At 33.4% G+C, this 27619-nt stretch overlaps 1 protein-coding gene across 1 annotated transcript; it reads right to left on the bottom strand.

The window, feature by feature from the left end:
* LOC114332805 (glutathione S-transferase 1-like) lies at positions 1–27086 on the bottom strand. Its single transcript, XM_050658204.1, has 6 exons — positions 26964–27086; positions 21920–22082; positions 19664–19722; positions 15052–15193; positions 6947–7108; positions 1–1067 (listed from the first exon to the last, which is right to left on the bottom strand). Exons 1-6 carry the CDS (start codon positions 26996–26998, stop codon positions 915–917), a joined length of 714 nt encoding a protein of 237 aa, XP_050514161.1. The 5' UTR covers positions 26999–27086; the 3' UTR covers positions 1–914.
* Positions 27087–27619: the final 533 nt, after the last annotated feature.

Here is a 27619-nt window from a genome sequence, read left to right as displayed (position 1 = left end):
TAGTTTTAATATTTTATTAACAATATTACAATCCTTTTAGTTTATAATGATCGTTGAAATCTGTTAAAATAATAAATATTTAAATAAAATTAACATGAAGTAAAACTCCCTAGTGTAGTTGGTATATTTAATAAAAATTCTAAAAATTTTTAAAAATCCAAACGGATTACGTTCAAAACGTTTTCGGACTTATCAGTCCATCATCAGTGAACCTAAAAGTAAGTAATCTCACTTAGTAAAATTAAAAAAGGGTGAAATTTTGAATGTTAAAAAATTGAAAAGTGTGGTTACGATTACTTATTCTCTGTCCTTGCTAAATAGCCACAATGCCAAACACTGGTCAAGATGTATGTTCTAACTACATGGTGAAATTTGGTAAACAATTTGGCTTACATTGGATGCCAACGGAATAGTACTAGGTACATGATTCTCTACTCCATTAATTAAGAGATTTTTTTATTATGAAGAATAAAAATTATTACGTTGGCATCCAATGTAAGCCAAATTGTTTAACAAATTTCACCATGTAGTTAGAACATACATCTTGACCAGTGTTTGGCATTGTGGCTATTTGGCAAGGACAGAGATTAAGTAATCGTAACCACACTTTTCAATTTTTTAACATTCAAAATTTCACCCTTTTTCAATTTTAGTAAGTGAGATTACTTACTTTTAGGTTCACTGATGATGGACTGATAAGTCCGAAAACGTTTTGAACGTAATCCGTTTGGATTTTTAAAAATTTTTAGAATTTTTATTAAATATACCAACTACACTAGGGAGTTTTACTTCATGTTAATTTTATTTAACTAGATGGTATACAGCCAACCTTCGGGTATTATCCCGTTTTATTTTTAATAAATATTTGTGAATAGATGGATAGAAATATAGAAATGCAGAAAAGCTAAACATATCTAAGAATTTATTTTGTTTTTTATCATGTGACCAAAAGCATCGGCTCCAGCTTGCATGATATCCTCGTATCCATAACTCGACAAGGATGTTTTCATTTTTTCGTACCACTGCCACAAATCGTTAAACGAGGTCAAGTCGTATACACCAGCAGCCTAAACAACAGTATTTACTTAAAAAGTGCAATGTTTAAATTCTGATTTCAATGACATACTGATAATTAGTCGAGGGACCAGCTAGGTCACGGTGGTCGTTTCACTTGTAATGGGTCCATTAAGTTTTTTTTAATGTTTTTTTGGCTGCTCATTTACGAATCAAATAGATAAAATTGTTTTTCAAATAAAATTTGGTCCGTGAAAAAAAAACAATGAAAATGGCGTTTACAATACTTTAATCCAATACTAGAACTCGAGATATTGTAAAATTAGTGCAAAATGGTTGCAAACTAAGAATTTTTCGAAGCTTTTTCGATGGTAACTCAGCTTCGACGTTTGCAAATGAGCTTTACAAATTATCATTTTAAAGCTTAATTTATATATTTTAATGTTGTTTTGAAGATATTTCCTTGTGTTAATAAAATTATTTTTTCAATATAATTGTGACTTTTTTCCCATATAAATAGTTAATATATTTTAAAGGAAATTTGTTTATTTGTCCTTATTTGTATTTTAAAGTTATATCTGTTTGAAGTTGTCATTTTCTTTGAAATTTAAAAATTGTAAATTAATTTGTTTTTAAAAGTTTTAAGCACATTTGAGCAATAACCGTTTATACTTGAATTAAAAAATAACTCAAAAGCAACATTTTGAGCTTGCAAAAATGTTCGTAGCTTTATTTTTGGCCAAGATATCGATATTTTAATAGCGCGCTCTGAGGCTCGCAATCGAAAAGGTTCGCGCGCGCACCACTTATTCGCGCTATAACAAATTAATTTACAAATTTTCTAAGAAAATTACAGCTTCAAACAGGTATAACTTTAATACAAATGAAGAAAAAGTAATTTAACTTTGTTTGAAAGTCTATAGGTACATTAAGCTTTAAAATGGGACTTTGTAAAGCTCATTTGCACGTGTTAAACCCAAGTTAGAGTCAAAAAAGCTTTTATCAATACTAGTCCAAGAAATGAAGCTCAAAATAGGCCAAAACCTCGCAATTTTTACAGAATGGACCGATTTGCATGAAAATTTGGGATTAGATTCACCTTACCCAGTACCTACTTCAAAATCTATATTGTGCCGACAGGCGCTTTTTATTTTTGAAGGGTGAAAACTACCCCTTATTGCCAAAATTTATAAAAAGCTAAAAAAAGTGAAATTTGTTCAGATGCATTAAATAATGGCTTTTTAATACTCTAACTATAATTATTGACTATTTAAACCCTTTAAAATATCTTTTATAAGGGTGAAAACTACCCCTAATTGCTCAAATTTGCTCAAAATTGCTCAAAAAAAGGTTGGGAAGAAAAAAATTTGGATCGGATGATTTAGATTTAGGTAATAATGGTTTAATACTATTTCTAATATAATTTCTGAGTATTTCAACCCTTAAAACTTAATTTTTAAGGGTGAAAACTACCCCTCATTCCGAACTGAGAAAATCTCATCAGGCTATGAAATTTTCCTACTATTTTTAAACCTAATTTTTTTTAATTTCTGAGGACTGAGGACAATGTCCGCAATGAAAATCGAAACGTCACACAATAGTTAATCAAGAAATGTAATTTTCATTACACCTACAATAAATTGTGGCTCAGTGTGGAGTTTGGCACAAGAAAACAGTTTTAGAACCTTGCATACTCTGGAGTGTATATGTATTGTCAGTAATTGATTGGTATGGTATAAATTGTTATAGTAACTTTATGTTTTATTCAAAGTCCTTCAACAAGTAGAGATGTCCAATCTACACACAGCTTTCAATCATGTGATACCCTAAATACCTTAAATACATTAAATATAAGTACGTACTAATATTTAGTGGTTTATAAAAAAATTATATATAAAGATATTTTAAAAATACTGGCGAGCACATCCAATATGAAAAAAAAACCACTTACACAAATAAGCTTATTTGTGTAAGCTTAATGTGAATAATATTCGCTTCTAACTCCATTTTTTTTAAAACTAATTACTCTAAGCCGGTCGATCTTCTACAAACTATTAATAATACCTAAATAAAGAAGACTGCATAAGACCAATGACTAATTTTAATTTGGGTGGTAATTATGGGGTTGTTTTCGCTTACTTTCTCGCTGAAAAAAATTGGGACTGACTTTGTTTTCATCATAAGCCACTAAATTTTTGAGATAGAGCCTTTTTTAATTTTTAAAAATACATCTTTTTAAATACTTTAAATAGTTTCCACAAGTTATCCTCGAAAAGTGCATAATTTTCTCGTCTTTTGACTTGGAAACTACAAAATTTAGCATTTAACGAAGAAGAGCTATAATAAAGTATAACTCGGTTACTAACCTATAATAAAGTATAACTCGGTTACTATTATTAGTCTAAAAGAAAATAAAAAAAAAAACCATTTCGTTTATTTTCAAAAGGTACATTTTTGTTAGAGTTGTTTTGATAAAGCAAATAATTTTTGAGTTATTATGGTAGGGGAGCAAAGTATGCTAAATGTGCAGTCACTCGAGCGTTATGGGGACCTATTGGGTTGTGAACAGTATGTCCTAAAACCAAAAAAAGTTAAGTAAAGTTTTCCATTTTAGTGGGCGCTTGCCATTTTTTAATTTAATTTTCCATTTCCAACAATGGTTTTTTCCGATTATAACGCCATCTATCCATAATTTGAAAAAATGTTTCGAATAAAAGTTACTTATTTTTACGTAAGGAATCTAAATCTGCAATAAAAAATGGGAGCTCCTATTTAAGATTTTAAAGTAACCCTCCACCCCTCTTCCGTGGAGGGTCGTGTTTGATGTCATTCGATAGATTTTTCAAAAATATTGAATAAGTGTATTTTACAGTTTTTCGATCTGATGTATATTTCGCGAAATATCGCGGGATTCTTATTTAAAATATTACATTTACCCTCCACCCCTCTCCGTGGGAAGTCGTGTTTGGTATCGTTCGATAGATTTTTAAAAAATATTGAGTACATATTTTTTAGTTTTTCGATCTATCATTCATTTCGCGAAATATTCGCTTTTTTCTTGTGAAACTTTGGGACTCGCGTATTTCCTTACGCCCGGCTCAAATCGTCATATTTTTGAAATATACACTCTTTTGCATGTACTTAACTTACCTTATCTTAATCTGACAATTTAGAGTTTTTTTAAGGATAGATTTTTTTTTCGGGCCCCCCTTAACGAACTCCCCTGTGTTAAGAGCTAATATATGGTGTAGGTACATCTGCAGGGTACCAATTTTCTTCCCATATGATAATCTGACGCGCTCGAGTAACTGCAAAAATCCCCGCTTGGGCTCCCCTACCGTTAGCAGAAAACTGATTTAAAACATTTATTTTTTCGATATAAAACTAACACTTTCGATAGCGAATAAAACGAAAACTATTAATTTTATCAAAAAAATATATAGAACATTTTGTGCTTAGAATTATTCGTTTTACCAATTTTTGGGGTTAAAATATAATAAAAAATGTTCATCCCCGAGGTGGAGTGGCAACCACTTCCATGGTAAAAGCGGCTTTCGGCATTATACAGGGTGTCCAGAAACTCTACCGACAAACGAAGACAGGAGATTCTTCAGATAATTTTAAGATAATTTAACCCAATTCACTTAGTCCGAAAATGCTTCCCAAGGGAGCTAGAGCTCTTTGAAGATGGCGTCTTGTAATTAGTTATTCTTAAATACCTCCAGAATGCTTCTATTTAGAAAAACAAAAATTGGTACGCGTATTTATCTTCAAGATATAAATCTAATCCATATATTGCAAATTTCTAGTACCGATCATAGGCGTCCGTTTTAGGTAGGGCAACGGTTATTTTATCGCATAACTTTTTTATCTTTAACTTTTATGCATTTCTGAGACTGGAATATTAAATTGTGAAGTATTCTTGTACTAAAAGGTACTCTTGTTTTAAATCGGTAGGACACACCGTTTTCTAGAAAAATCAATTTGAAAATTTTTCGCTTTATGAATTAAAAAAAAAATTAAAAAAAAACTGTCCAGAAATAAGAAAACTGGTACATTTATTTATATTCCAGAGATAAATCGATTTCATTAATTGCGAATTTCTAGTAGTGGTCATAGGCGTCCGTTTTGGGTAGGTCAACAGTTATTTTATAGCATACCTTTCTTGTCTTGAATTTTTGAGCATTTTTGACATTAGATTATTAAATTATGAGGTATTCGAGTACTAAAAGTTACTCTTACTTTATGTTGGTAAAATACTTCGTTTTTTGTTGAAAAGTTCTTTCAATTTTTTTTCAAATTCCAAAAACGAAAAACTTTCAAATCGATTTTTCTAGAAAACGGTGTGTCCTACCGACTTAAAGCAAGAGTACCTTTTAGTACTAGAATACCTCACAATTTAATAATCAGGTATCAGAAATGCATAAAAGTTAAGGACAAAAAAGTAATGCGATAAAATACCCGTTGCTCTACCCAAAACGGACGCCTATGACCGGTACTAGAAATTTGCAATGGATGGAATCGATTCATCTCTGAAAAGTAAATACGCATACCAATTTTCGTTTTTCTAAATAGAAGCGTTCTGGAGGTATTTAAGAAAAATTAATTTCATGACGCCATCTTCAAAGAGCTCTAGCTCCCTTACTAGGTGAATTGAGTTAAATTGTCTTAAAATTATCTAAGGAATCTCCTGTCTTCGTTTGTCGGTAGAGTTTCTGGACACCCTGTATAGATGTTGATCCTTGAACAATCCACTACTTATTCTCAAATTTTCAAGCAAATCGATCCATTCTGTGAAAATTGTGAGGTGAAATCCTTCGGTTCCTGTACTATACTTATTTTGCATTATTTTGTACTAATTTTACAATATCTCAAGTTCTAATTATTGGATTAAAGTTTAGTAGGTAAACGAAATTTTCGTCGTTTTTCTTTTTCAAGGAACAAATTTTACTTAAATTTTTGAAGTTATACTTCTTTAGGCGCGTTTGGGAGTACATTGTATATGTGCGCGAAATCATCAAAAGTCTTGGTTCTGGGCGCAGCTGAAGTGTTATACGTGCTCTGACTGGGTAATTACAATGACTTGTCAATAATTGTTCAATATGTCGGTTATGGGTAAACAAATGTTGTGTTTATTAGTTTTTATTGTTGTGAGGACAGAAACAAAAACAAGTTTATAATTGTAGTGACTTTTTAAATAGTGTTTAAAAGCAACAGGTACATAATTTTAAATGTTTCAGTATTGTAATAAAAAATTACATAGGTAATTACCTATTTGGAAAATGTAATCTGTAAGTACCTACCTTCTAGATAATGCTTTGATTTACATAATTTGATTACCAACAAAATTTCTAACAATCTTCGTCTAATATATTGTTTTCTTATTCTATGATTTGTTGTATTTTAATATTTTAATTCCACAAAAATCAAACTAATTTGATTAAATTTAGAACTGCCAAAAAGTTTAAAATGTTTAGTTGGTCTGCCTTCCCACATGCTGGGCGTGGCCAAATGCTAAGGCACTTTGGTTCCAAACCAAATCTCTCTAATAGGTATACGCGGGTTCGATTCCCGATGCAAATTTTTCTTTTTTATTTTTTTATACATTTTATGAGTTTGATGTTTAAATAATATATAAATAAACTGTTTAAAGTATATTAATTTCGTTGAAATCATATAATAGAAGTATAACTTCTTACGTGCGTAAAAAGTACACACACATTATTTTTTTATCTCTTTTAGTTTACGAGTTAGAGCCTTATAAACAAATAAATTATTTATAACAATTGTTTGACCACTCGGATCGAAATCCACCCTCAAAATTCGTAATCAGCAGCCAAAAATGCATAAAAATCTTGGCTGGAACTATCAGAATTGAAAAAGCCATGGTGGCCTAGCTGGTCCCTAGAATAAATTGGAAATGGGTTCTTACCTCAACGTTAGACAAAATTCCTATCATAGCAAAGTCAGCTACCGTCATATTCTCACCTGCCATCCATTTAGAATCGCTGAGAATATTGTCAAGGTATTCCAAAGCGTCATTAAATTTTTTCTTGTCGTCGTCTGATACTGATCCACCAAATAAAAGTACTATCTGTAACATTGAAAAGAATTTAAAGTCTTTAAAACCTAAAGTTTAAACAAACTGAAAATTTTCAGATGCAGAATTCACCACTATAATAAAAATTAAAATGGTAAATAGTTATTTAAATCTGAAACTTTTTTTGTTGAAAGTTCTTTCTGGTACATCCTTAATCTGCGACTTTTACAATTTATAAGCCAGCAGACGACGAATATAGAAAACAAAAAGGACTCTACTATATGCAGTCACATTCCGTTTTCATTCGTCTAGGAAAAGGACAGAAAGGAGGCAAAAGTACAAGTTGGCACCAAATCAGTCTTGTTTCTTGAGGTATGCTCTAACTACTCACCAATTTTCATGTAAATCGATGGAGGTTCAACAAAATAGGAGGTGAAAACCTTTAGTGACTGCACTAGTTTTCCCCATTCACCCCTTATTGCCACTTCCTGTATCCACTGAGGTGTCAGCCTGAAAGGGGTCATAATTGTCAATATACAATGGACACATTTCACAGGAAAAACTCCATATTACTTATGACGATGATTTTTCGGCTCTAGCTCTCCGTCTATCTAGACAGTTGCATGTTACAAGTAGCCTTCGAAACATTGTGACCAAAAAAATCACCGTTTACTTTCGGCATGAGGTTTACATTTCAGGAGGGAATGGTGCAAGGAGTGAGAGCCCGGGGAAGATCACCAACAAGATATGTGCACCACATTACAATTTGCTTCAGAGTTGTAAAGGATGGAGGATAGAGAAAGATTGAGACAGTTTAAAGCCGGGTCCAGACACGTGTAACGTGTAATGTAAGATTACGTGTAATTTAGCATCAACAGTGTGGACGTCACACTAACGTCCATACGAATCGTTTAACAAATCTTGGTTTCCACTCAGTTGTTACGAACAGCCGAATAGGGATGTCGTGACAGCAGGTAGGTAATGCTTTTATTTGTATATATTATGTATTTACTAACTTAAGACCGGAAATAACGTTCGGTGCGTCAATGGTGGAAAACTGATATGTATCAGAAAAGATCTAGTTTACTTGAGGAACTAAAATCTCAGCAAATGAGTAGCCAATATTAAAACTTTACCCGGATGCCGCTTACTGATTTTGAATATTTATTAACATAGGTAGATTGCATCTAAAATATTAAGACAAGATACTGTCATGAAATCTGCAATTTCAGAACAAGATAGACTGGCACTAACATTAAGATTTTTGACAATAAGAGATTCATATTCTTCTTCTTCTGGTTCCTATCCTTTTCGGATGAAAGAAATCATATTGGCAATCATAACCTTGCTCGCTGCGGTTCGAAACAGTTCCTTGATGTTTTCTTTAACCATGTTCTCAAATTCCTCAGCCATGATATTCTCCTTCTACAGGGTCCTCGCTTACCTTCGACTTTACTTTGCAATATGGACTGCAGCAGGGAATAACGGTGCTGATTTCTCGTAACGTGTCCCAGATACTGTAATCTATAAAGCCACATATCAAATTCTTTAAGTCTTTTAATAGTGGTGTTTGTAAGCGTCCATGCCTCCGCTGCGTACAATAATACAGCGAAAACGTAACATCTCAAATGTCTCATTTTTGTATTTAGGGATATGTTGTGGCTTTTGAAGATTGAGCTCATTTCGTTAAACACCGTCCTTGCCTTTCCTATGCGGCACTTTATTTCCTGTACATTTGTACATTGCTCCACTGCTCATTTATAATAATTCTCAGGTAGCAATACTGTTTTATAGCCATCGTGCCAATCAAAAATAATGCTAAAACTGGGATATTCTAATAACCGATCATTGGTGACTAGTAGAAATAAATGTACTAAATATAATTATAATAATGATAATAGTACATACGACGTACATACTGTATATGTACATATTAATACATATACATATATTCATAGGGTTTTAGGCCTTTTTATGTCAATGATACAGCAATGTAACCTATTTTATTAAAAAACCAAATTACGTTTTCTGTGCACGCATCTATTAATAAACACGAAATGCATACGATATGTAGATATAAAGCATTTTAATATTTTCCTATTAAAATACATACAGCAGAATTAGTTATTTACTCTCGAAAAAATTTTTTGGATCCCAAATACCGGGGTTTTGTTGGTTATAAGTAGGTAGATTCGTCAATTGATTGCTCGCCACACGTCCAGACGGTACAACTTTCACAAATGTCGTCCAAACGGGTACTGCGAGCGCCTTTGTGTTCACGAAAAAACCGACTGGCGCTGGGTCCCGGCGAGCTCCAGCGCGAATGGTACATGTAATGCTCGCAGTGCCGTCCAAACGCAGAATTCGCGTTTCATTACACGTTACGTTACGCATTACATTACACGTGTCTGGACCCGGCTTTAAGCTTTAAGCCGGGTCCAGACCCGAAGATGAAGGATGGTGGATGGACACTCTAATGGTATGTGGAGGTCCATTATCATGCAAGAAAATTAAATTTTCTCCTGTTTCACCTCTCCAAAGCCTAACTACAGGTTATCAACATACCTGTGAGCAGTTAAGTTGATTGGATGAAAATTAACACTAGAAGCACCAACATTTTTGCATACCTAGAAGCACCGGAGCGGTCAAGATGACGGGTATTATAATTTTCTATCGCTAGTCGTTTTCGTATCGTTTTTTAATTGAAAAGAAAACCTACATTGAGTTAATACCTACTAACAAAAGACATTTAGTTAATTTAAATAAATTATTTTTTAAGCACAATTTATGTAGTAACAAATTTTTTTTAATTTTGCTTGTAAGACCTACACACAAATTTTTTACATTGGTATATCACTTTCACATGTTTTATTTTAGTTCCCAGTTTTCCACTTCTTCTTCTTCAGGTGCTATCTCCGCTACGGAGGTTGGCAATCATCATAGCTATTTTAATTTTTGAGTCAGCAGCTCTGAATAGTTGTTTGGAGCTGCATCCAAACCTCAGCCATGAAATTCGTCTTCTTCCGATGCTTCTTCTGTTATCTACCCCTCCTTGCATTATGAGTCATAGGATGCCATACTTCTCGCTCCGCATCACATGTCCGAGATATTGTAGCTTTTGTCACTGCCTACGTTTATTGTTTGATTAAGGTGTTGTATCTCTGATTTGCTTCCGTTGATATTGTCCTGCCCTTAGTCAGATGATCTTGTCGCAAGTCTTCTGCTAACTGAAGTAGGAAAGTTTGCCCAGATATTTGACAACCAGTAACTTCCTTATACAGAATAATATACATTTATTCCTACCATATCTAAGATATTAAAAAAAGCCTGCAACGGCCATCTTCTTGAAGCTGATTTGGTTGAGCACTGTATGGCTATCTGATCTACAACGTCTACTCCGTATTTTGTATGGTTGTAGTAGGTAATGGTTTTAGGTTTATCCTTTTTGTCTATGCCTATTTCAATATTGTTTGAGTATAGAGAATTCAGCGCTAGAACATTTTTGATCATTTTTCTCTGGTTCACCTGGTTTCACTGGTTAGCTCAAGTCTTCGTGTATGAAAATTTTTGATTTGTATAATTCCATCTTTTCGTTTTTTATTGACGGAGGAATATCCTTTCTTGACTTGTTTATTGTTCCAGTACTGCTGGTAGCCTTCTTTCGTAATACTTTTTATGTATCGTGACATTTCTTCCCTTATTCATAAATGGGCCCATTAGACGGCTAATTACATGTTCCCCTAGAAGTTGATTGCCTGGTCGTTGTTCATCTTTCCGTAGGTAAGGAAATCCGTGCAATAAATATTTTGACTAGACATTAGCTGTAAGCCAGAATTTGATTTCAAACTTATCGGGTTTATACACCATGTACTGAGTGAAGTGACATCTTGCATTTGTGGGAAAAAGCTGTTCGTCGATAGGTATATTTTAGCCAGTTGTAGGTGTAGCAAAATATACAATTCTCTATAAATAAGTTCCATATTGCCGACGCAAGTGCAAATGTATCTGTTGATCATCGCTCAGATATGGTACTTCTCCTGCGTAATAAGGACCGCATTTTTTCTAGGTAGACATCAACATATTCAACAAGTAATTACACTAAGTACCTACCTGCAAAAGAGAACTTGTAATCCTTAAATAGATGTAGCAAAGTCCTAAATTTTTAAGTTTCTAGAATAACTATGAATAAGTAGTAATACAGAGGGTCAAAATAGAAAGCAGTCAAAATGACCGCCCTGGTGCTTCTAGGTATATATTAACACATCTCAAAAAGTAATTACACTAAGTACCTGTAAAGGAGACATTATACTTTTCAAGTAGATCTACGAAAAGTCCTAAATTATCAACTTTCTAAAACAACTAGGAATAAGTAATACAGAGGGTCAAAAATAGAAAGCAGTCAAAATGACCGCTCTGGTGCTTCTAGTGTTAAAGGAGTTTTTTTACGGATCACAATTCCTCTCCAGAACATTACACTTCCCCTTGTAGATTTGTGAATAGATCTGACAGTTTTCGTTCTTGCTTGTCTTCTTCGACCTCTAAGTATACGATTTCGTCGGTCATCTGATTTTACACAAATCCTGACTTTTTCTGAAAATAGCACATTTTGTGAATTGCCAATGTTCCAGTTCTCCAACCCATAACTGTCTCCCACTATAGACTTCTTGGCACGAACTCTTCTTCTTGTCGTTTCAACTGAAACAGTTACACCTGCAGCTTCCAAAAGCTGCCTTTGAAGCTGCTGGTGAGAAATGATTGGGTGTCTTCCAGCTGATTGGACAATTAGACGATCGCGGCAAGCCGTTATTACTTTTTGGCGACTTTCCCTTCTTTATTTTTGAGCTTTCCTATTTCATGTTACCTAGCATAGGTTTTAGACAGAACGCCCTGTGTTACACCTAGCTCTGCAGCTATGTCCCTCTGAGAACATTACTTGCTCCACAAGACCAATAGTATTTCCCCGTTGTAGGTTCTATAACCCCGCATGGGGCATATTTTCGTTTTTGGACGCAAAAGTTAGTTTATTTATTTTCGTTCAATTTGCAACTCAAGCAAATAACCTATACCGTACCGAGCTGTACTATCTGATTGTCTTATCGATTTGTTTATTTTCAATAAAAACCTTTATTGTTCGCAATAATAACAAGTTTTTTTTTAAAGAAATAAATTTTGTTTTGAAATGCATGGTGATTCCATATAAGTTTGGATATGTGTATATTAGGGTGGTGCGAAAAAAGTCAAGTTGATAATTCCGTGTCGCTATAGTGCGGAAAAGTTGCGATTGGTAATTACAAGAAAAACAAAAAAATAATTATTCAAATCGGACTTTATCTTCCGATCCCGCAACAGGCCTAAAGATTATGAAAAAAATGAAATTTTACCTTTTTTCAAAAAAATTTTATTTATCCTTCGTGTACGTTTTATTTATCGCTAGAGTAAAATTTATTTACAGTTTGCATGGTAGAGTAATAAAAAAAATAGATTTACGCTTTTAATGAATATCTTCCGATCCCGCAAGGTCAATCAAAATCTATAAATATAAATTTTTGATGATTTTGATAAATTAAAAAACAGTTAGTTATCTCATTTTTCTGTTACATTGTGAAGCTCTTCGCTTGTTTAGATATTGTATGACAATATTTAAACAACCCAGAACTCAAAAAGAGGGGGTGGTGGCAGTTCTAGCTCCACACGCACCCCTCTCTCCAACCAACCAATGAGTGTGTTTTTTTTACATTATTTACAAATGTACATTTCTTTTTCATCTGTTTGTGTCCAGCTCTTAAACATCAACTTTGTATTGTGATTTCTTGGTAAAATCTGGCAGCATGGATCTTGATTTAAAAGTTTTCCTGATGAATCCATCTGTTGATTGGGGCCCACATACATTAGCATTAGACGATGCTTCCTTGGGCAACTTTAGACACCGCTCGTCGGCTTGCATGTGGCAGGGATAGTTTTGTACATTCCAGTCTGGCATGTCTCCCGATGTAATGCAAGAAGTTATATCTTCATTTGAACCTCTTCGAAGAACTGGTGGAGAAGATAGTTTTGTAACATTCCAGTCTATTATTTCAGTGTAGTCCTGTGCTTGAAAATTTAAAGTAGGAGGGGTGAAATTTCTAATACTTTTGCCCTTGGCTTTAGTCTGTCCGGCTTTTAACACTCTCCTTGGTCCTAGCTCTCTAATGTGTTTCCTTTCTCCCTACTACTTGAAATTTTAAAGCACAGGACAAAACTAAAATAATAGACTGGAATGTTGCAAAACTATCTTCTCCACCACTTCCTCGAAGAGTTTCAAATGAAGATATAACTCCTTGTATTACATCGGGCGACATGTCAGACTGGAATGTACAAAACTATGCCTGCCACAAGCCAGCTGATGAGGTGTCTGAAGTTGGCCACGGAAGCATCCTCTAATGTATGTGGGCCTAAATCAAGAGATAGATGCATCAGGATAACACTTAAATCAAGGTTCATGCTGCCAGATTTTACCAAGAAATCACAATGCAAAGTTGGTATTTGAGAGCTGGACACAAACAGATGAAAAAGAAATGTACATATGTAAATAATGTTAAAAACACACACTCATTGGTTGGTTGGGGAGAAGGGTGCGTGTGGAGCTAGAAGTGCAACACCACCTCGTTTTGAGATCTGGGTTGTTTAAATATTATCATACAATATCTAAATAAGCGAATAGCTTCACAATGTAACAAAAAAATGAGATACCTAAATTAATGTTTTTAATTTTTCAAATTCATCAAAAATTTCAAATTTTTATAGATTTTGATTGACCTTGCGGGATCGGAAGATATTCATTAAATGCGTAAATCTATTTTTTTATTACTCTGCCATGCAAACTGTAAATAAATTTTACTATAGCGATAAATAAAACGTACACGAAGGATAAATAAACATTTTTTGAAAAAAGGTAAAATTTCATTTTTTTTCATAATCTTTAGGCCCCTTGCTGGATCGGAAGATAAAGTCCGATTTGAATAATTATTTTTTTGTTTTTCTTGTAATTACCAATCGCAACTTTTCCGCACTATAGCGATACGGAATTATCAACTTGACTTTTTTCGCACCACCCTAGTGTATATCCCTCTGAGAACATTACTTGCTCCACAAGACTAATAATCTTTCCCCGTTGTAAGTTCTATAACCCCACATCAGGCGTATTTTTGTTTTTGGACGCAAAAGTTAGTTTATTTATTTTCGTTCAATTTGCAACTCAAGCAAATAACCTATACCGTTACGTACCGAGCTCTACTATCTGATTGTCTTATGGACTTGCTTATTTTCAATAAAAACCTTTATTCTTCACAACAATAACAATTTTTTTTTAAGAAATAAATATTATAGGTCTGGATCCCGCGTATGAAAAAAAAGTTGATTAATAGCAAGCTGAAAATTTGTTAATAGCTTAAGGGTGTCTAGTCGGATAAACTTTGATATATGGGAACACTGGAACAGGGGCAGTTTTAACTGTGGAACAGGTTAAAAATTTGGAACGGTCAGACCACGAAACCGGCACATTTATTTTGTCCGACAGAATAGACTTAAACTCTCCGAACAGAGATTAAACTCTCATGCAAAAATCAGACTGCTATTTATCACCTGTCATAATTCCTGTCATTTGACATATTCTACATGTTCCACTCATTAAAACGCCCATTTGGTGATAAATAGCAGTCTGATTTTTGCATGAGAGTTTAATCTCTGTTCGGAGAGTTTCAAGTCTGTTCCGTCGGACAAAATACATGTGCCGTTTTCGTGGTCTGACCGTTCCAAATTTTTAACCTGTTCCACAATTAAAACTTCCACTGTTCCAGTGTTCCCATATATCAAAGTTTGTCCGACTAGACACGCTTAAGCTATTAACAAATTTTCAGCTTGCTATTAATCAACTTTTTTTTCATACGCGGGATCCAGACCTATTACTTTGAAATACATGGTGATTCCATATAAGTTTGGTTTTGTGTAATGGAACTTACGTGTGTCGATATAAATCTGGGAAATAGTGTAGTATTTGCGAAGCTTAACCTTTGAGTAACGATTGCTCCTCTTTTGCTGTCTCTTGGATACAAACTGTCATCTTTTCCGTATTGATCTACTAAATATTTCAATATTGCAATACTGAAAAACACAGGTCATAATTATTAACAGTATTTCATTTCTAATATTAATAATACATAAGGAAAAACTTTAAAACACCTATTATAGGATAAAATTACACGGTATATTAATAATAAAGTATCTGCTGACGTGTACTTTTAGGTATACTAGATTAGTTTAAACATTAGTTTTGGTAAAAATCAATTTTGTAATACTTCTATAAGGAGGAATTACCCTCCTAAACGTGACCTACAAAATACTGGCCTACATTCTTAACGATCGACTAACAGGATATTGTGACAACATAATAGACAAATAGGTAATACCAATGTGGGTTCCACAAAGAAAAGTCAACTATAAGATTAATCAAATATTCCTTCCAATACAAGCTTTGGGAAAACATATGAGTATGAAATTGATATCCATTTGTTTGTGGACTTTAGATGTGCCTATGACAGTGTAGACACAAATGCACTATCCAAAGCAATGATAGAATATTCAAAATCCCAATACGCTTAGTGAAATTGGTGAAAGCAACCCTCTCAACAGTCGAGTGTAAGTTTAGAGTGCGAAACAGGAGTATCAAGAATTTTTCAGAAACAAATAGGCCTTCGACAGGGAAAAAACCTATCGTTCGTTCTATTCAACATTGCCCCAGAGAAAATTATTAGAGAATCTGGAATAATAACAAGAAAAACCATTATTAATCTTTTTCTTTAGATGTCGTGTCCGTATTCAGACCTTAGCCGGTATCATCTTTACAATTTCCTGACACCTTTCTTTATCGACTGCTACGCGAAATAATTCTTCTATTGTAGTACCACACCATTGGCTAATATTACACATTCATGAAAATTTCTTTCGATCAATCCATCCCTTTCCCTCCACTTTAATACATCTCTTTCCCTCCATTATTAATAGAAGTGTACAACGTAGCAAGAAGAAAGGCGGCCCTGGTCCAATCGTTCACGGCGTTAGAAGCAGCAGCAAAAAGAATGGGGCTACACGTTAATATTAGTAAAACAAAGTACAGTGGAACCTCGATAACTCGGATTAATCGGGACCGCGGCCGACCCGGGTTATCGAAAATCCGGGTTATCGAAAATCCGGGTTAGCCGGAGAATATGGTAAAAATTAATAAAATACGGTATACTTACAGATAAACTCCGTTAGAATTGAAATAACATGAAATATATGTATATAAATAGGTATGCACAGTACCTACACATCTAAATTACTAAAAACACGCAAACACAAACGTAAGCAAACGGAAGTGAACAATATACAAGACTGTACTACACACAATAGTCACAATCGATGTGATGTTATTTAAGAACAGTGAAAATAAAGACCATTGTTTGAAAAAGAATTTTTTAAATAGGTAGTCTTTTAGTCTTTATAAACAATGCTGTTTGAAATATATAAAGGAATACTATGTACAGACAGGTGTCTGTTGTTTCTGCCGGCGCGGCGTGTGCCATGAGTCATTTTTACTATCGTATAGTTCAAATTACACAAATACACATTATCTCTCAAATATTATATTGCATACATTTTTATTGCTGAAATGTTTATCTGATAATTAACTATGTATTTTGATAGGAAATAAGCCACAATTAAATTGAAAAATAATTTTATTAACATTTCGACGCCCAAATCGGGTGTCGTCAAAATACAAAATACTGAAAATCAAAATGTTTATCTGATGAAAATCGGTCCGGGTTAGCCGGACTTCCGGGTTATCGAGGGCCGACTTATCGGGGTTCCACTGTATATGAAGGTAACAAACAATTTGCAAGTAGCAAAACATGAAGATCTATCAGTTGGAACACACATATTATACTTTAAAAGAAGTAAGAGAGTATATGCTCACTAATCACCCAAAGTAACACAGTAACTGCAGAACAAAGTAACATAGAAATCAATATACATAGTATATACCTAGTTATCAAATAGACTATAGATTAAAGAAACTTCCAACATCAAACATAGTCACAAAAATAGCGAAAATATTGATATAGGTACAAAACTCTTATCAAGTCGTTCTCACTTCCGAGTCAGCAACGTGGACGATGATAAAAAGCTATGAAGAACGTTTAGACTGTTTTGAACGTAAAGTATTCGGACATATTTATAAAGGAGGGAAGGAGAACGGATTATGGCATATATGCTATAATTTTGAGCTTTACCACCTTATTAGTGAACCTAATATTGGTAGGTCCATAAAATTAAACAGGCTGCGGTGGCTATGGGATGGAGCTATCAAAACACATTTATAACCAAAGACTGGATGAACTGAGGAAAAGAGGCAGAACCAGAGCACGATTTAAGGATCAGGTGGAAGACGACTTGCGAGTGTTAGAAGTACGAAATTGGAAAACCAAGGCGAAGGATACGAAGAAACGGAAGCTGATTCTAGAACAGGCCAAGACCAATCGGGGGTCGTAGAGCTAATGATGATCATGATGGATACTTATATAAGACTAGAAAATAGATAGAAGAGGGAGAGTGGATCTTCATAAACAATTATAAAACAAAACGGTAATGTAAACGTAAATACCTAACCATAGCCTACAACTACTCGCGTAGAAGATCATCGGAGAATACCGTAGTAGGCTATTGTTTAATGTCCAAAAAACGAGGGCTAAAAGTAACTAAAACTTTAAATGGGTTTTATTGTTTCATAGTGCATGTTGCATGTTTAGTGCATTAGGATGAATTCTATGCACTTTTCGTACACATACATACATCCACAGTAAAGTTCTAATTTAAATTTTCTATCGAAATGTCACTTTATAAAGTGAAAAATAAATATTTTGACAAAAATATATTCAAAAAACGAATGAAAAAAAAACACGAACGAACGCGATTTCGTTTTTTGTCCAATAACTATTCTCCACATTGATTTTTTTAAGAACTCTGATATTAAAAAGCAGGTAATATTAACTTTTAATAATAAATTATTAAAATTAATGAATAAATACTCATTTTAAAAATCATCAATACTTTTTTACCACATTGGAATGACCCACTTAGTAATAACAAGAAAAATCCAGGACCGGATTAACAAAAAAATATAAAGTATTCATTTTCAATCTTTTGCGCAGACTATTTAATGACATTAATTTTGAAATTATGTAGAAATTTTTAAAAACTCTGAGAACTAACAAAAAATTCGACATAATTCTGAACAAAAAATTGAAGCGAACCATTAAACTTAGTTTCTTGTGATCTTTTCAAATGTGAAAATGGATTTTAAAAATTTCAATATACCTACAGGGTGTTGTTTGAAGGCCACAATTACCTACTTTATATTTTTTTGTTAATCCGGACCTGGATCTTTCTTGTTATTACGAAGTGGATCGGTCCAATGTAGTAAATATTATTGATTATTTTTAAAATGGATATATTTATTCATTAACTTTAATAATTTATTATTAAAAGTTAATTATACCTGCTTTTTAATCTCAGAGTTCTTAAAAATTTCAATATAATTTCAAAATTAAAGTCATTAAATTGCCTGGCCAAAAAATTGAAGCCAACCGTTAAACTTAGTTTTTGTGCTCTTTTCAAATATGCAAACGGGTTTTGAAAATTTCGATGTACAGGGTGTTGTTTAAAGGTCACAATGAATTTATATTTTTTATTAATCCGAACCTGGATTTTTCTTGCGATTAGTAGTTGGATGGTTTGGGGTCTAAGTTAGACATTCTTCTTCTTAACGTGCCCTATCAAGTCCCCTTGACGTTGGCGATTAACATGGCGAAACTGTCTCTGTCTCGAGCTACTCTAAATAGGTGTTCTGCTTTCTTTATTCCTGTCCACTCCCGGATATTCTTCAACCAAGAGGCCTGCTTTCTACCAATTCTTCTGCGTCCGTCGATTTTACCCATCATAATAAGTTGAAGAATATTATACCGGTCTCCCCTTACTACGTGTCCAAAATGGGCCATCTTTCTATATTTGATGTTATCAAGCAGCTCGCGGGTAGCATTTGCTCTCTTAAGGACTGTCACATTTGTCAGCATAGCCGTCCATGGTATTTTTAGAATACGTCTGTGCAGCCACGTTTCAAAGGCCTCCAAACGGTTAATGGTGGATATTTTTAATGTCCATGCTTCGACACCATACAAGAGGACTGACCAAATGTAGCATTTAATCATGCGCTTTCGAAGTTGAAGTTGCAAGGTATCATTACAGAAGAATGACCTCATTTTTAAAAATGTCGTGCGGGCTATCTCGATTCTACATTTTATCTCTTTATCTGTTAGACATATGTTTACCAAATATCAAAAAAATATACAAGGTGGTTCTAAAGTTATGGGTCTAGAAAGAAATGAGCCAAATCGATAAAACATCTTGTTATTCGGTAATAAAAATCGATGGGGCAATAAATGTATATCTAGAACCGCCTCAGTGACCTCTAACCACCATTCAAGTATTTCCGTTTCCCAATGAAACACCCTGTATATTAAATTAATGTACACTTACCTTTCAGATAAAATAAAGCCATTGTCGTTGATTGTGGGGATAGTATGTAAAGGATTTATCTAGAATAGACAATTGAGTTAGAAACATTAAAAGCAATTGATTCATTTAAGAATTTTCAGATCGTTAATTGTAAAATTGTGGTTATTATATTCTATAAACTGTGTTAAAAAATGTTGTGCGATAAGTGCAACTAACAATTTATACAGGGTGGGCCATAGAAAAGAATCCACCTCGATATTTGGCAGTAGTTATTAGATTTTAAGGAAGTGCTAAAACAAGTCAATTTTTATTTTTAAATTACAATATTTTGATATATATTTCTAAATCGGCACATGCAAATATCCAATTAACTATTGAAGATACTGTAATTGAGAGTGTGGATAACTACAAATACTTAGGAACATGGATAACATCAAATGTAGACCAAACCAAAGAAATTAAGACACGTATTGAAATAGCACGTGCATCATTCATTAAACTTAAAAAGTTTCTTTGTTGTCGGAATATAAGGTTAGAACTACGCCTAAGGATGCTTCGATGTTACCTACGTGTTCTCTACTCTTCTTTAGAGCTTGGAACCGTGGACGTTGAAACAAGTCCATTTGAATAAGTTGGCCGCCTTTGAATTTTGGTGTTACAGAAGAATCCTACGAATATCATGGATTCAAAGAATGTCGAACGTGGAAGTAACTAGAAGGATAGGAAATCAACCGGAAATAATACTATCAAAAGACGAAAACTTGAATACTTGGGACATGTGATGAGAGGGCAAAAATACTCATTATTACAACTTATTATGCAAGGCAAAATCCGAGAAAAGCGAAAAGTGGGAAGACGAAGAACATCCTGGCTTAAGAACTTACGGGATAGTTCGAATGCAGTAGTGCAGAGCTATTTAGAGCGGCAGTCAACAGGGTCCGCATTGCCATGATGATTTCCAACCTTCGATAGAAGATGGAACTTAAAGAAGAAGAAGATATATATTTCATACTAGTGACGTCATACATCTGGGCGTGATGATGTAATCGATAATTTTTTTTAAATGGGAATTAAGGGTCGTGTGTAAATGGCGCAAAAAGATGCATGTATATAATTTATTTAACTCAAAATACATTCTATTGCCATCATAAAATAGAAAAAAATGTTTATTTGGCAAATAAACATTGCTTTTCGCTTAAATTAAATGTTCAAACTGCCAAGAGGTAGGTGGGAGGCTGTTTGTGATTTAATTTAAGCGAAAAGAAATGTTTATTTGTGAAATAAAGATGTTTTTCTATTTTCTGACAGCAATACAATATATTTTAAGTTAAATAAATTACACATACATTCTTCTTTTTGAGTCAATTAATTTAATCCAAAAATTATTTTTTGGCCACCCTGTATAAATAATGACATTAACGTTTATATTACTGAATAGAGAATTGAACACCATTTCAAATGAACTACCACACGACCCCTATTCCCATTTAAAAAAATCATCGATTATGTCATCACGCTCAGAGGAATGACGTCACTAGTATGAAATATAATATGCCAAAAAATTGAAATATAAAAATAAAAATTGACCCATTTCGGGACTTCCTTGAAATCTTATAACTACTGCCATATATCGAGGTGGACTCTTTTCTTTGGCCCACCCTGTATAGAGTATGGAAATGTATGATGCAAAGGTATGGAAAACATTCATTATTTCAGAAACATGCGACTTTAAAAAATCCTAAAACATTCTCTAAATTAAATTACGTTAGGAAAGAATTTACTGCCCGCCTTTCTCATTGCATCATTGCTGAAGGTCGTAAATTTCAATATTTCTTATAATTTTATTGTATATTACTAAACATTTATAATAAGTTAATTGCAATAATAAACCAACAATTTTGGTTAACACTGTAGAAATAATTATTCAAATAAATGCATCGTTGCAAAGGCTATTAGGAGATTAAATCGTTACGTCAACACTGATGGTGTAAAGCAAAACACATATATAACAATTATTAGGGCCATTAAAAGATTAAAATTGACGTGAATTGATCTGAAATGATGAATTTGTTCCATACTTTTGCATCATACTTAACTAAATACATAATTTTGGTTAACCCTGTAGAAATACATTGCAAAGCCGATTAGAAGACCTTTCAAATGAGGTAAGCCGTGACCTCGGTCATTCAAACATTCAAATTGATGTGTATTAATATTTTTTATACGTAAAGACTATAAATATACTAATACCAAAAGATACTATAATTTTTTTATTACCTTAAGAAACTCGGGTTTCATTTGTTCTCCGTTAAGTACATTGACAATTTTTATGTTGTGTTTGACGCCCAAAGTTCTCATCAGCATCAACACAGATCGGGACGGTGGGCTCATAGTAAAATAATAAATATCAATACTATGTGCCATTTTCGGATCGAATGTTCTAAAAGTAAAAATTTTGGAATTAGAGATACCTTGCATGCCTTTTAATAAACATCAATTTTTATTATAAAGTAAAAAATCAAATATAAATCTATGATATAGATGAAAAATACAAGAATTAAACAAAATACGTGGATAAAAATAATAAGAATATAATAGACCAAGAGGCAGCGCTGAAAAATCTATTTCAATTTACTAAAGCTAGATTTTTCACAGTTGATTACTGTAAGTGTGTAGAGAAACATACTGCGGTCGGTCAAGCGAAACGTAGAACAGGGGTTATTGAGAGGGTATCAAAGTTGCTTTCCTACGAAGGTAATTATTTCCATTTACTAAGGCTGAAAATCAGTACACACATTCTAAATTAAATATAAATAAAAGTTATTATAGTCGGTCAGCTGTATGATGGGACAGAGCCGGTCGGTCGGCCCCAATAGTCGATTGAGGAAATGAAGCATTTTGGCTCGCAATTTTTCGTCCAGCATGCATTTACTTGAAATTTTCACAGAAGGTAGAGAATAGTCCAAGGATAATTTTCTATATCATGTCGCTATCATACGCTAAAACCTTGGGGGTGGTTGCCACCCCATCTCGGGGGTGGGAATTTTTTATTACATTTTAACCATGTAATTCGATGGTAAATGTGATTCTAAGAAAAAAATGTTTTTTACATTTTCTTCGTAAAACTAAAATTTTTCGAGTTATTCGCGCTTGAAAATAACAGTTTTTCGACGAAAAAATCGACTTTTTTAGAGGGTTTTTTGAGAATACCTCGAAAAATATGCATTTAATCAAAAAAACTGTAGATATCAAAATTGTATCTTTTAGTAACACAAACCAAATTCTTTTCCAATAATATCTTTAAGACCAACACAAACCGAGATACGGCATGTTAAACGTTAGCTTTTTTCGTCAAATGCACAATTTGAAAAAAACAAAGCCAAATAATGGGAAAAATTTGCATTTTTCGAGGAAAACTTAAATATTATTTTTTCATGTATACAATTAGACCTTTCAAAAAAAATTATAAAAAGTTTCTAGCATGAAAATTAAGCGACTTACAAAAAAATATCCATACCTGCTGTTCTCTACGAAAGAATTAGTGAAAACAACCCCCTAACTACCTTCCTAATTCAAAATTGGTCTTCACCTTTCTGTAGTTCCTTTTATATTTATATTATCAATACACTCAAGGAGTTTGACCTATTTAAAATGCCTAATTTTGGAAAAATTGGAGTTTAAAAAAAATTGATTTTTTGCAATTTGGTATTTTTCACCATTTACTTCAAAATATCTCCGAAAATACTGAAGATATGAAAAAAATTATAAACTGCTAAATTATAGCTTTTTTAATGAATAAAATTACTCTGTGCATAGATTTTCATTACAGTGAATAGTTAGCCAGATATAGCTGTTTAAAACCTCTATTTACCAGCAAACACATCCTTATTCGAGCCCTTTAAACCCGCCCCAATTAAAGACTAAGGCATCTTACGGAATTTAATTTACATAGTCTTATAGCTCTTTAAAAATTATAAAAAAAAAACATTTTTGAGGGGTCTCATTACTGAGAGGGTATCAAAGTTGCTTTCCTACGAAGGTAATTAAATCCATTTACTAAGGCTGAAAATCAGTACATAGTGAGATATAATATTTTTCAAAAATTAGGCATTTTAAATAGGTCAAACTCCTTGAGTGTATTAATAATATAAATATAAAAGGAAGTACAGAAAGGTGAAGACCAATTTTGAATTAGAAAGGTAGTTAGGAGGTTGTATTCACTGATTTTTTCGTAGAGAAAAGCAGGTACCGACATTTTTTTGATTATAAGTCGCTTAATTTTCATGCTATAAACTTTTTGTTATTTTTTTTGAAAGGTCTAATTATATACTTGAAAAAAGATTATTTAAGTTTTCCTCGAAAAATGCAAATTTTTCCCATTATTTGGCTTTGAATATTTCAAATTATGCATTTCACGAAAAAAGCTAAACTTTAACATGCCTTATCTTGGTTTGTATTGGTCTTAAAGATATTATTGGAAAAGAATTTGGTTTGCGTTACTAAAAGATACAATTTTGATATCTACAGTTTTTTTGATTCAATGCATATTTTTCGAGGTATTCTCAAAGGACCCTCTAAAAAAGTCGATTTTTTCGTCGAAAAACTGTTATGTTCAAGCGCGAATAACTCGAAAAATATAGCCACTAAATATAGGATACCGAAACCTAAAAAAAAACAGGGATATCAGATTGCGTGTTTGTAGCAATAGGTCAACAGAAGAGCTCCAAAGAAGTGTAACAATATGAAACAAAGCTTTAAACAAATTGGGTATGAAAATGAATAAGGAGAAATCAAAAGTGATGGTGATAGCAAGGAGAGAGTGGATATACATGTCCAGTTTGAAGGAACAGAAATTAAAAAGGTGAAAACGTTTGAATACTTAGGAGTGACAATTGAGGAAACTGGTATACAGCAAGTAAAGATAAATCAAAGGATAGATAAAGCGAATAAATTATATCAGCCAATAGGAAGAACAATCATCAACAAGAAACACATTCACAAGGAAACATGGGTAGACTATTTTCGATCTCTATGTGCTAAAGGTGACCATAATGAACCAGCTACAGCAGAAGTGACGACAAACGAAGAAATAAACATTTAGAAGGGAGAGGTGAAGGAAGCATTAACGAAATTAAAAAATAGAAAATCATCAGGAGAGGACAGAATAACGAATGAACTACTAAGGTACGGGGGGACAAGATCTGACAAAACAACTGTTAAAACTAGTCCAAAAAATAACAGATCAAAACAGACCTCTCTTCAAAAAGGGAGACAAATCGGACCCCAAAAAATTACAAAAGAATTAATTTATCGAACACAAAATTAAAATTAACAACCAAAGTAATAACAAACAAACTGAATGAAATTATAACATTAGCAGAAGAACAACAAGGTTTTAGGTCGGGATGATCATGCACCGACGCTATATGTATTTACAATGGACATTAGAATAACACATTACATTAGAATACAACTGGACCTTAAGGAGGCATTTGACAGGGTAAAATTTAAGAACGTTATCCATTTATTTTATGCAAGAGACATACCTCTAGGAATAATTAAAACAATCGAAAATATCTACCAGAACAATACAATAAAGGTAAAAGTAAAAAAAGACTAACTGACCCAATTGAAGCTGGTAATGGGACCAAAGGAAACACCCCTGTCAGACTTTATTAGAATACAAAGATTGCAATGGGCCGGACATGTGATAAGAATGGGAGAGAATAGGCTTCCAAAAAGAGCACTGAATGCTATAATGCAGGGAAAGAGACCGGTTGGAAAGCCAAGAAAGCGCCGGGAAGGCTATGAAGAAGAGCAGCCACAGACAAGCAAGGGTGGAGACAAAAAATAAAGGAGGCCAAGGCTCAATTTGGGCTGTAGTGTCGTAGAAGAAGAAGAAGAAGAAGAAGAATGGAATCAAACAGGTGGATTCCCTGAGTTCTCTATTGTTCAACCTGATCATGAATAAAATAATGAAAAGAAGAAGAAGTAAAAAAGATACCAAATTGGAAAAAAAAACAACTTAAAATAATCTGCTATGCAGACGATGCGATACTAATCTCAAAGTGAAGATGATTTACAACGTATGCTGAACTAATTTAATATAACCGCCAGAAATTTTAACATGTTAATTTCCCCAAAAAAGATAAAATATATGGTTGTAACATCAAATCTACTAAGATATACCTTAGAACTGGAGGGTCAGATAATAGAACAAGTGATAAGTGATGAAATTTAAATATCTAGGCATCACACTATCTAGCTACGGAAAGCTCGAAACAGAAGTGGAAGATCACGTGAATAGAGCAAACAGAGCCGCAGGTTGCCTGAATGAAACAATATGGAGACATAAAATATCGCGAAAGAAATGAACGGCAGAACTTACAAAACAGCCATCAGACCAATAATGACATACGCAGCAGAAACATGACCTGACACTGAGAGGACAAAAAGAATGCTACAAGCAGCAGAGATGAAAACTTTTCAAAAAATAGAAGGTAAGACATTATAGAACAGAGCTAGTTCTTTTGTTACTAATTTAATAGGGACATTTTGAACTACACAAATACCCACTACTAAATGTAACTGCTTATTTAAATTTTAATTTTTGTGTAGTGTACTTATTAATAAAAACGAAGAATAACTAATCGTCAAAAAATTTATAATCAAAATTTATTAAGAAACACAGCAAACGCTTTTGTAAGGTTCCGCTCGTTTTACCTGCTTGCCGAAGTCCTTGTTTAAATACTAACCGCCGGTGCCTGTCTATAAGTGCTAACTCAAACACTTGTATTTTTTTATAATAGCACGATCCATGAATAAGTTGTAGGTAAACTACAAAGTTGCAGAAATTCGGAAACTGAGATTTTCAATGCAACTTTTATACGGTGCGTCATAATAATAATCCCAATACAATAGGCTAGATACTCGATACTCCTGTTATACAATGTGAGTATTTATTGGGACAGTCCCACTGGAACCAGGGCCCGCTGATCTATCGCTACGCCACTGTATAAGCCCAATGACAACAAATAGAGTAATAAAGACGGCGATAGACGGTTCCCTAATAGGAAGACGATCAGTTGGAAGACCACGAAAACGATGGAACGACAACTATTGGAGGCACGTTGAAAAAAAAACAGACAGAGTCATGTTTACACAACAACAACAAGAAGAAGAAAAATATAAAATATTATGTAAAAATTAGAAAATCAAAAAATGTATTTAATTTATTTTGATTAATTCTTCAAACCTTATCAATAACCTTTAACAATACTAGAATTATAATAAATAATAAATGATTAGAAATGCAACTCACTTGGTATTGAGAGGGACAACTCCCTCGTTTTCCATACAATTCCCCAGTGTGCTCACGAATGCAACTTGGGGGGCACACCGTATCAGAGACTCAGCGACTCCAAATGAATATTCCAACAGAGCAATGCATATCAAATCACTTTTAATCGTGGGTATCTATGGAGATTTCAGACCACAACAAGCAAGCTATTGAGGTGGAAAGTATAACTCATACATTTTTAAATTATTGAAACTGAGATGCCTGTCAATCGGTTTATTATTTGCGCTTTTATTGCATGTCAAGGCTAAGAAGACAAAACAGGACAAAGAAAAAAGTGCAATGATGCTAAAAATATTATTTTTCTGCAGCCGTTCCGAAAATTAAACTTTCGTTATGATTTATTAAATCGAAAGTACCATTTTACACAACTCGTACCGAAAGTAGCTACTTTCGGGACTAATTTTTTCACTTTCGGCCCTTGGTAATAATGTAATCTTTCATTCAGGGCCGCGTTTAGGTCAATTGACGCCCTAGGCAATTCTCTATTAGCCGCCCTTCAAACATGTACCATTTTTGCCAAAAAAATTGTAGAAATTTTTATTTACATAATACACTAAAAATGGATTTAAACTACGATGTCTGCATACCTATAACAGAAAAAACTGCCATTCCAGTTC

The sequence above is a fragment of the Diabrotica virgifera genome, chromosome 8, assembly GCF_917563875.1.
Source record: "Diabrotica virgifera virgifera chromosome 8, PGI_DIABVI_V3a".
Classification (NCBI taxonomy): Eukaryota; Metazoa; Arthropoda; class Insecta; order Coleoptera; family Chrysomelidae; genus Diabrotica; species Diabrotica virgifera.
This window is presented reverse-complemented; position numbering and strand designations above follow the sequence as displayed.